Source organism: Girardinichthys multiradiatus, chromosome 23 (genome assembly GCF_021462225.1).
Source record: "Girardinichthys multiradiatus isolate DD_20200921_A chromosome 23, DD_fGirMul_XY1, whole genome shotgun sequence".
Lineage (NCBI taxonomy): Eukaryota > Metazoa > Chordata > Actinopteri > Cyprinodontiformes > Goodeidae > Girardinichthys > Girardinichthys multiradiatus.
This window is the reverse complement of record NC_061815.1, coordinates 50,754,630-50,766,017: the sequence shown is the minus strand read 5'-3', so window position 1 is coordinate 50,766,017 and position 11,388 is coordinate 50,754,630. Positions and strand designations below refer to the sequence as shown.

The following is an 11,388-nucleotide window of genomic DNA, read 5'->3' as shown; positions in this document are numbered from 1 at the left end:
CAGAAGACCAATTATCCAACCCTGAGATACGCCACACCTTTTCAGAACCAATGCTATGCAAACACACCACTTTCTATTGTTCAGATTTGTATATTTTCATTTTACAGCTGGGCAAAAATTTTGATTTAGAAAAGTTGAATTTTAAAAAGTATTGTTATGTCAATAAAGACTGGTCTTACCACATTCCTCCAGTTTAGCCTAGATAATTTCCCAAAAATATATAATTTTGGTAGAATGGTGGGAAACAGATTAAACAAAGATTGCTTTTGCTGTATTTTGCTGTTGAAAACCTAAACAAGAAGAAAAAAATCATTCATGTTTTCAAATCTTTCTGCTAGGTTCCCGTCCTAGTTTCAGACAGACTTGTTTTTCTGTCATTCCTTGTCAATCTTCTGTCATTTTTCACTCTGTCAGCGACATTTCACCTCAGACAGAATGTTGATCCACAGATTAAGTCCTGAACAAAAGGCCGCAGCAGCCGTCACAACAACAGAAGCTCACATTGTTTCACGCAACACCGTGCTGGTAAAAGGCAGAAACAGCCAGACCTGCTCACAGATAAACCAGCAGCCAATCAGACAACATATTAGGTTATTTCAGGATAGAGTTTCATCCAAGATGTTTCTGAGGACTCATGTGCTCATCTTTCTGACACTTTTCTTCTGCACAGGTAAAATTATGAGCAGGAAAATATGTCTGAAAAAAATGTTTATTGGCTAAAATTAAGTTACTTTAATGATGCAACTGTATTTGACAAATAAAGTGAGTATAATGTGGGAATAAAGGCATCAATTATGTTTTCTAGATGCTGTGGACAAATCCAGACTCTACAAGAGGGTAAGAAACAAAAACATATAGGAGAGTTTAAAATGATTTATTAAATTACAGGAAGAAATGTGAAACAGATGTTTCCATTATCATGTAGCTTTCTGCAGGCTTCATCCATCCTGCCACTGCAACTGCATTACAGAACAAACCAGAAGTTTACATACACTGTGAAAAAGGACACCCTCTGTCTGACATTCAGTCAGACCAAAGGTTACAAAAATGGTTTATATTTGTTAAATGTCAGAATAAAAAATATTTCCTCAGTATTTGTTAGAATCATCTTTTAAACTAACTGATTTAGGTAAAACATTCTGGGTTTCCTTCCACACACTTCTCACAATAGTTTGCAGGAGTTTTGGCCCATTCTTCCTTACAGAACTGGTGTAACTAGGTCAGGCCTGTAAGTTTCACCACTTTTTCCTCCACATGTATCTTCAATTTCAGTTTCATCAGACCACAGGACATGTATCCAAAAATGGTCTTTTTAATGAGTCCATTTGCAAACTCTGACCTGGTGTTTTATGCTGCTTTGGGAATTTGGAGTAACAGTTTTTCCTCTCCCTCTCCAGTACCAACATGCCTTTCAGCCCATGTTGATACTGGACCTGTTTCATTGTGGATAATGACTTTCTTACCAGGATCTTTAACCTTCGTTCTTGGGTTGATTTATACGTTTCATACCAGAACCCGTTCATCTCTAGAACACAGAACCTTGCTGAAACATACGTGAACATCCCCATGCTGTTTATGCTTGCATAGATTAGTTTGAATAAATGAAAGTTAAACCTTCAGGTATCTGGAAGTTGGACCCATAATCCTCTTAACTGAGTTTTTATGATTTGTTTTTCTTCAAAATGTCAGAAGAAAGCAGAGTGTTTGACATGTTGCTTTAATTACATCCACAGACAAGTCTACCAGAATTAAATGTTCTGAATTAACCAATCAGAAACCTACAGAGCTATGCCATCATCATTGGGTCTTTCCCAAAGTGTTCAAAGACATAGTGATCTTGGTTTATGTGAACCTTTGAGTAATTAAAATGAAATTAATAATAAAACAAGCCAGAAAAAATCTCTAAAACTCTTGTTATTCTGGCATTTAGCAAATAGAAATAAGTTTATTAATGTTATCTGACCTAAAACTGAAAAATGTTCAGTCTGATTAAAAGTCAAACAATGAGAAAAAAAAGAAAAAGGTTTGGGGGCAGTGGCGTCACTCCACCTATTTTAATGCCACACCTTGCCCAGGTCATCTGATGTCCGTGATCACATGATCCACTCTGGAAAAGTCTTTGAGGCCCACTGGCCTTCCTGGTTCATGTAACCACATCTGGCTTAAAACTTTAAATCAGTACAAAGATTTTGAGACTTTAACTTAGGAGGACTGTTACTGGTCATCTTTACTGGGGTAAATCTCCACCAACCAGTAAGTAAGTAAAACTTTATTTATGTAGTTCAAAGTTATTTTAAATTTAGTTCCTTTTTAAAAATCTCAACAGAGTCTGCAGACCTCAAACTGAACGGGAGACAGTTCCAGAGTCCAGTTGCTCACATGGCCTCTGGGACCGGCTACGGACGCAGGGCTTTAAAAGTTCTAGATAAATGCTAGCAGCAGCATCTGACACTGAGCTCTCTTCTTCTGTCCGCCTCATCACAAATACCTCGTATTTTTGTTGTGGTTTAACCTGAAGTGTTTCACAAGGTTTGTTGTGTTGCCACAACTCAGTTTTTCCACAAATATCACAAACCGCGGCCGCCTCGTACTCGTAGTCTTCCCCCGCTGCCCCCGGGACCGGGTCGCGGGGGCAGCGGACTCAGCAGAGACGCCCAGACGTCCCTCTCCCCAGACACCTCCTCCAGCTCCTCCAGGGGGAGCCCAAGGCGTTCCCAGGCCAGCCGAGAGACATAGTCCCTCCAGCGTGTCCTGGGCCGTCCCCTGGGCCTCCTCCCGGTGGGACGTGCCTGGAACACCTCCCGAGGAAGGCGTCCAGGAGGCATCCAGTATAGATGCCCGAGCCACCTCAACTGGCTCCTCTTGATGTGGAGGAGCAGCGGCTCTACTCCGAGCTCCTCCCGGATGGCCTAGCTCCTCACCCTATCTCTAAGGGAGTGCCCGGCCACCCTATGGAGGAAGCTCATTTCAGCCGCTTGTATCCGGGATCTCGTTCTTTCGGTCATGACCCAAAGTTCATGGCCATAGGTGAGGGTAGGAACGTAGACCGACCAGTAAATTGAGAGCTTTGCTTTTCGGCTCAGCTCTTGCTTCACCACAACGGACCGGCACAGCGCCCCCATTACTGCGGCAGCCGCGCCAATCCGTCTGTCGATCTCCCGCTCCATTCTTCCCTCACTCGTGAACAAGACCCCGATATACTTAAACTCCTCCACTTGAGGCAGGAACTCCCCTCCACCCTGAAGAGGACAAGCCACCCTTTTCCGGTCCAGAACCATGGCCTCGGACTTGGAGAAGCTGATCCTCATCCCAGCCGCTTCACACTCGGCTGCGAACCGCCCCAGTGCATGCTGTAGGTCTTGGCTAGAGGGGGCCAGCAGGACCACGTCATCCACAAAAAGAAGAGACGAAATCCACTGGTCCCCAAACCAGACCCCCTTCGGCCCTTGGCTGCATCTAGAAATCCTGTCCATAAAAGTTATGAACAGGACCGGTGACAAAGGGCAGCCCTGCCAGAGTCCAACATGCACCGGGAACAGGTCCGACTTAGTGCCGGCAATGCGGACCAAACTCCTGCTCCGCTCGTACAGGGACCGGATGGCCCTTAATAAAGGGCCCCCGATTCCATACTCCTGGAGCACCCCCCACAGGGCATCACAGTTGAATGCTTTCTCCAGGTCCACAAAACACATGTGAACCGGTTGGGCAAACTCCCATGAACACTCGAGAACCCTGTAGAGGGTATAGAGCTGGTCCAGTGTTCCACGGCCGGGACGAAAACCACACTGCTCCTCCTGAAGCCGAGGTTCGACTATCGGCCGGACTCTCCTCTCCAATACCCCGGCGTAGGCCTTACCAGGAAGGTTGAGGAGTGTGATCCCCCTGTAGTTGGAACACACCCTCCGGTCCCCCTTCTTATGAAGGGGGACCACCACCCCAGTCTGCCAGTCCAGAGGCAATGTCCCCGACCGCCACGCAATGTTGAAGAGGCGTGTCAACCATGACAGCCCTACAACATCCAGAGACTTGAGGTACTCGGGGCGGATCTCATCCACCCCCGAAGCCCTGCCACCGCGGAGTTTTTTAACCACCTCGGTGACTTCAGCCTGGGTGATTAAAGAGTCCAACCCCGAGTCCCCAGCCTCTGTTTCCACTAGGGAATGCGTGATGGTAGGATTGAAGAGATCCTCGAAGTATTCCTTCCACCGGCCGATAATGTTCTCAGTCGAGGTCAGCAGTCTCCTACCCCCACTATAAACAGTGTTGGCGAAGCACTGCTTCCCCCTCCTGAGGCGCCAGACGGTTTGCCAGAATTGCTTCGAGGCCAACCGGTAGTCCTTCTCCATGGCCTCACCGAACTCCTCCCAGGCCCGAGTTTTTGACTCTGCCACAGCCCGGGCCGCAGCACACTTGGCCTCACGGTACCCGTCAGCCGCCTCAGGAGTCCCACAAGCCAACCACAGCCGATAGGACTCCTTCTTCAGCTTGACAGCATTCCTTACTGCCGGTGTCCACCACCGGGTTTGGGGATTGCCGCCGCAACAGGTACCGCAGACCTTACGGCCACAGCTACGGGCAGCAGCATCGACAATAGATGCGGAGAACATGGTCCACTCGGACATCCCCCGGTATCTGGTCGAAGCTCTCCCGGAGGTGAGAGTTGAATACATCCCTGGCCGAGGGCTCCACCAGACATTCCCAGCAGACCCTCACTATGCGCTTGGGCCTGCCAAGTCTGTCTGGCTTTCTCCTCCTCCAGCGGATCCAACTCACCACCAGGTGGTGATCAGTGGACAGCTCAGTCCCTCTCTTCACCCGAGTGTCCAAAACATGCGGCCGAAGGTCTGATGATACGACAACAAAGTCGATCATCGACCTCCTGCCTATGGTGTCCTGGTGCCAAGTGCACTGATGGACACCATTATCTTTGAACATGGTGTTCATTATGGACAATCCGTGACTAGCACAGAAGTCCAATAACAAAACACCGCTCGGATTCAGTTCGGGGAGGCCATTCCTCCCGATCATGTCTCTCCAGGTGTCACTGCCGTTTCCCACATGGGCGTTGAAGTCCCCCAGCAGAATAATGGAGTCCCCAGGAGGGGCACTATCCAGCACCCCCGACAGGGACACCATGAAGGCCGGGTACTCTGCACTACCACTCGGCCCATAGGCCGAGACGACAGTCAGAGACCTATCCCCAACCTGAAGGCGCAGGGATACGACTCTCTCATCCACTGGGGTAAACCCCAACACTAGACGGCTGAGCTGGGGGTCAACAAGCAAACCCACACCAGCCCGCCGCCTCTCCCCGGTGCAAAGAGGATTGGGCAGTGGACGAAGGTGGAGACCTCAGCGGCCCGATCCCCGGATGCTTAGGCTGGCTCTAGGGACGTGGAATGTCACCTTGCTGGGGGGAAAGGAGCCTGAGCTGGTGCGGGAGGTCGAGAGATATCGATTAGAAATAGTCGGGCTCGCCTCCACGCACAGCGTGGGCTCTGGAACCCATCTCCTCGAGAGGGGCTGGACTCTCTGGAGTGGCACACAGGGAGAGGTGGGGGAGGGAAAGTGAAAGTATCTGGGTAAATTTGTATTGAAACGTGTTGTGGGCTTTCCACCTGCAATGGGAAAGGGTCTAAGGGATCATGTCGGGGTGCCACATTTTGGACTTTGTTTTTGTGTTTAGTTACTTTTTGTCTAGATGTTTATATTTTGGATTTTGTAGTCATGCTCATTTCCTTTTGAACCCTGTTAGTTTTGTTCCCTCTAACGCCTCCTAGTGTTTGTTGTTTTCTCTCCTCTCGTCCTTGGTTTCTTAGTGGTTGCTTTCTTATTTCTTTGTATGTTCTTCTTCTTCTTATAGTTTTCTGGTTCCTTAGCTTTGCTGTCGTTTTATGTTCATATTTTAGTATTGGTTCCTTTGCACTCTCCTATTTATTAGTTTCTGTTACTCCTCTCGTCATTAGTTTCCTCTTTTAGGTATTAATTACTCAGCTTTAGTTCCCTTTACATTCATTGTCCCTCTTAGCTTTGCACCTCTAGTTTATCTTTATTCTCCAGTCACTCCTTATAGGTTAGCTTTAGTTATTGTTTACTTTTATTCTAGTCCTCGTTTCCTCTGCTTCATCCTCGTTTTGTTCTGTCAGTGTTGGTTTAGGTTTGTTTACTTTTGTAGTTTCCCTTTGTTACCCTCTCATGTCTCTCTGTATATCAGTTAGTCTGTGTTCTTAGTTCCTCGCTGGTTCCTTCTTTTCGTTCCGTCCTTCGTTCACCACTATGTTCTTATCCTATGATTAAGTTCAGTTTTTTTGCAACGTTTTCCTGCAGTGTTCACATATAAGTCTTGGATTCCACTCATGTTTATACCTGCAGTCACTTATGCTATGTTTTACTACGTTTCTGGAAAAGCCTAAGAATAAAGATTGAGCCTTCCTTCAAACATGCTGCTGCCCAGCCCTTGTCTGCGCTTTAGTCAACCTAAACCTCAGAACGCAACAGATCAGTGTCAGTCTTTTAACGGCGCATTTTCAATACAACTTGGAACCACTAGCAACCAGGTACTAAAAACAGTAATGGTTCCTCATAACCGGTACTAATGGAAAAGCTAAAAAAGCGAGTCGAATCGTAGCAAACATCTCTAAGTAGAGGGCTAGTGGAAAAGGGGGATTAGAGACCTCAGGAGTCTTTAAATAGATGTATAACTGAATATCATCTGCATAGCAGTGATAAGGGACATCTTTAAATATGCTCAATTGTGCCAAAAAACAATTGTGCAATCCCGAAAAAAGGATCCAAAACAGAACCCAGGTACACAATGATAAGGTGAACTTAAGGATCATCAGTTAACACCAGAGCACCATTAAAGACTCTGATAAGAGTTGTTTCTTGGTTGAAATGTATCATGGTTGCTGCATTTATCCATAAAGTATATTGATGAGAAATGGTAGTTTAGAGCTTGGTTAATAGCTGCCCTGCAGGAAGATATTTTACACAGAGGGTGGATGAAAACATTTGTTTTACTTCTTAGATTTTCTTTGCAGCAGTAGGAGTCTTTATTTTTTAAATTTTTTTAAAGTAAGCAGACTGTGAGTGGGATGGAGAGAAGGGGAAGACATCCACTACAGGTCTCCATGGTCGGGACCCAAACCCAGGACAGCTGAGTTGAGGACCGAAGACGTGATCTACCGCTACACCACGCATCATGTCCTAGATGAAAGTATTCTTAAAGTAAACCAGGAGTTGACCAGAAGCCAGTTAGGCATCAAGTGTAAAAGGAACACAGGGGCTGGTGAAGGGAAAAACATCCTGAAAAAAAGGATGCAGGAAAAAGGTCTAAACACCAAGAAGAGCCTTTCAATGAGACATCTAGCTTAGTTAGCTAAGGCAAAGAAACGGGTAAAAATTAATCTGGAATAACAGGCTGAGCTGGAGCAGAGATAGACTAATAAGATTTCAATACAGAGTTCACTTCTCAAAGCTTCGTGACAGCACAATTGCAAAAATATTAATCTTCTGGCACTCTCAGTGTAAAGACCATAGACCTGGACCTTCTGCCCTCCATGGGCCTCCAGAATCACAAACCCTGATCTCATAGTTCTAAAACTGTCTCCTGAGTTTGGCCCTGATGTATAATGTTAAAAAATGTTGAACTGGTGTTGATGTGAGTTTGTTAACTTGCGACTGGTCCATCCTGCAGCCCTCCTGTGTGGGGATGAGCGTCACTCAGGCGTGTCCTTTGAATTACTCTCCCGTGTGTGGCAGTGACGGCATCACTTACCCCAACGAGTGTTCGCTGTGTGTCCACCAACTGTGAGTACACAAAGCTTCACAAAACAGAAAGAGTGTGTTTGTTTCCCTGCTCTGGGGAAGCTTAAATTATCTGTGGAGTCAAATCACTTGAAAACAAAAAAGAAATCCTTATTATAAACGATATACTGGCTGCTTTTGTTATTCATATATATGTAGCCCTCCAAATAAAAACCATTCAGTCCAGCAGGGGAGGCTTTTGTAAATGTCTTCTTTCATTTTTTGAATCCAGACCCTACAGTGTTCCAGAAGACGACTACATGTTTTGGTTTGTTTGGGAATATCAACAATCTTTAGTAAAATGATCCCAGTGATAAGAGGATGAGCATAAATATTCATACACCAGTTTGGAGAAGATGATGCTGAGCTCAGATCAGATGGAGAATCTTCAGCTGTGTCCTGTACTGTGGTTACAACCCGCAACCCAGGTCTGCTCTGCGTTGTGTTCTGTTTGGAAGAGAGGACTCGGACCTCAGAATCTTTTGACTGGTAGTAGCTGCAGCTGCAAATGAAGAGAACAGAAATGCGCAGCATGCAGGTTTCTAGAACCAAACAAGGACCAAAATAAATCAAATAAAGATATGTTATTAAAACATTCAAAAATGCTTCAATGACTAAATTATGTTCTAGTGTTACCAGGTAAAAACAACCAGTTATAATTGACATATAGGCCATGGTCTGAATCTAACAGATAATTACTCCTTTATAGCATCTTTAAAACATCAGTGTGAAATAAAATGTTCATTATTTCTGCTCAGGGAGAAAAATGCTGACATTTTGATTGTGAAAGACGGACCTTGCTGAAGATGACTTCATCACATTTACTGATGACGCCATCCTGTTGCTTCCTGATGTCATCACAACCACATGAAGTATCATTGAATGTAGCTTTTAGCATGTTGCATTTAAACACTAGTCAAAGCAGCCATATGTGCTTCTATTTGATAAATACTGCATTAGAAACGTCTGTTTTCATTTTTCTGTAAACCTTTCATTCATCTTTTTCATTAATAAAGACATTCTTTTCCTCTTAGTATGTTTCACTCACTTCTAGGGAGAAAAATATACTTTACACAAGATTTTGTAAATGTTTTCTTGAATGTTTCTAATCACTAATATTACTATGCATCCAAGAAGGTATATTTCTTGATAACTGGACATAAACTGGATTTGTTTGTCTCGTAAAATGCGCTGAAAAGTGATTTGAAACAAAGATAAAATGGCTTGAATTGTATTTATAAAGATTTTTATGAAGTCATCACCGCTAAGAGCTGAGGGAATGGACGGCTCAACAGAGCTCTGTGTTAATCTGGTTACTGAACTAAAATAAATTTGGGATTATTCTTATTCTCCTTCAAAATAAGGAATCAATTTTCAAAATAAGCATGACTCTTCTATGGCCCCTATGAATGATTACCTTCATTTTTGATAGACTACATTGTCTAATGCCACTTGCACTGAAGTTACTACACTATCAGTCATGCAATCATTTTGTGAGCGGGTAGAAATTAAGTTGCTGTCTGTTTTGTTGTTTTGTATTAAGGAAATCAATGTACACATATTTACAAGATGTTACTGTTATAGTTAGTGTTTAGGTTGTACCCAAGCGCAGGCAGACCAAAAGCAGCAACGGAATGAAAAGGTTTAATAATGCACACAGACTTTTAGAAAAAGCATGAAGAGATCAGTACGTCAAACTGGGGAGAGCGTAATGGAAGAAAGCAGCAATTAACAATGAAAACCAGGGAGCTTAAGTACAGAGGAGATGTGACAAGAGAACCAGGTGAGTCCAATCAGTTGAATGTTGAACAGAGCAGGTAATCTGAGGGAAAGAACCAATAAATACAGTGTCATAGAGGCAGCTGTTAGGAATAACCTTTAATATTACTCATAGCGGTTCCCCCCCCCCCCCCATTTACAGGTCCTTCTCAAAATATTAGCATATTGTGATAAAGTTCATTATTTTCCATAATGTCATGATGAAAATTTAACATTCATATATTTTAGATTCATTGCACACTAACTGAAATATTTCAGGTCTTTTATTGTCTTAATACGGATAATTTTGGCATACAGCTCATGAAAACCCAAAATTCCTATCTCACAAAATTAGCATATTTCATCCGACCAATAAAAAAAAAGTGTTTTTAATACAAAAAACGTCAACCTTCAAATAATCATGTACAGTTATGCACTCAATACTTGGTCGGGAATCCTTTTGCAGAAATGACTGCTTCAGTGCGGCGTGGCATGGAGGCAATCAGCCTGTGGCACTGCTGAGGTCTTATGGAGGCCCAGGATGCTTCGATAGCGGCCTTTAGCTCATCCAGAGTGTTGGGTCTTGAGTCTCTCAACGTTCTCTTCACAATATCCCACAGATTCTCTATGGGGTTCAGGTCAGGAGAGTTGGCAGGCCAATTGAGCACAGTGATACCATGGTCAGTAAACCATTTACCAGTGGTTTTGGCACTGTGAGCAGGTGCCAGGTCGTGCTGAAAAATGAAATCTTCATCTCCATAAAGCTTTTCAGCAGATGGAAGCATGAAGTGCTCCAAAATCTCCTGATAGCTAGCTGCATTGACCCTGCCCTTGATAAAACACAGTGGACCAACACCAGCAGCTGACACGGCACCCCAGACCATCACTGACTGTGGATACTTGACACTGGACTTCTGGCATTTTGGCATTTCCTTCTCCCCAGTCTTCCTCCAGACTCTGGCACCTTGATTTCCGAATGACATGCAGAATTTGCTTTCATCCGAAAAAAGTACTTTGGACCACTGAGCAACAGTCCAGTGCTGCTTCTCTGTAGCCCAGGTCAGGCGCTTCTGCCGCTGTTTCTGGTTCAAAAGTGGCTTGACCTGGGGAATGCGGCACCTGTAGCCCATTTCTTGCACACGCCTGTGCACGGTGGCTCTGGATGTTTCTACTCCAGACTCAGTCCACTGCTTCCGCAGGTCCCCCAAGGTCTGGAATCGGCCCTTCTCCACAATCTTCCTCAGGGTCCGGTCACCTCTTCTCGTTGTGCAGCGTTTTCTGCCACACTTTTTCCTTCCCACAGACTTCCCACTGAGGTGCCTTGATACAGCACTCTGGGAACAACCTATTCATTCAGAAATGTCTTTCTGTGTCTTACCCTCTTGCTTGAGGGTGTCAATAGTGGCCTTCTGGACAGCAGTCAGGTCGGCAGTCTTACCCATGATTGGGGTTTTGAGTGATGAACCAGGCTGGGAGTTTTAAAGGCCTCAGGAATCTTTTGCAGGTGTTTAGAGTTAACTCGTTGATTCAGATGATTAGGTTCATAGCTCGTTTAGAGACCCTTTTAATGATATGCTAATTTTGTGAGATAGGAATTTTGGGTTTTCATGAGCTGTATGCCAAAATCATCCGTATTAAGACAATAAAAGACCTGAAATATTTCAGTTCGTGTGCAATGAATCTAAAATATATGAATGTTAAATTTTCATCATGACATTATGGAAAATAATGAACTTTATCACAATATGCTAATATTTTGAGAAGGACCTGTATACCATAGTGATATAAAGAATAAGTTCTAATGTTTCCCTTTTGTTAGAATAG

The 11,388-nt window shown here is 44.3% G+C and overlaps 1 protein-coding gene across 4 annotated transcripts in view; it reads left to right on the top strand.

Annotated features, from left to right (window-relative positions):
• The window catches only part of igfbp7 (insulin-like growth factor binding protein 7), a 30,879-nt gene extending 22,040 nt beyond the window's left edge, over nt 1-8,839 (top strand). Inside the window, exons 5-7 of one of the 4 annotated variants that reach the window (XM_047354473.1) lie at nt 806-837; nt 7,697-7,809; nt 8,565-8,839. In XM_047354473.1, coding sequence (XP_047210429.1) covers nt 806-837; nt 7,697-7,809; nt 8,565-8,610 — 191 coding nt within the window. In that variant the 3' untranslated portion in view covers nt 8,611-8,839. Of the gene's footprint in view, nt 1-805; nt 838-925; nt 1,118-7,696; nt 7,810-8,038; nt 8,127-8,564 lie in introns of those variants that run through there. The other 3 variants (XM_047354470.1, XM_047354474.1, XM_047354471.1) reach the window with 3 other exon arrangements.
• The last annotated feature ends 2,549 nt before the right edge of the window (nt 8,840-11,388 follow it).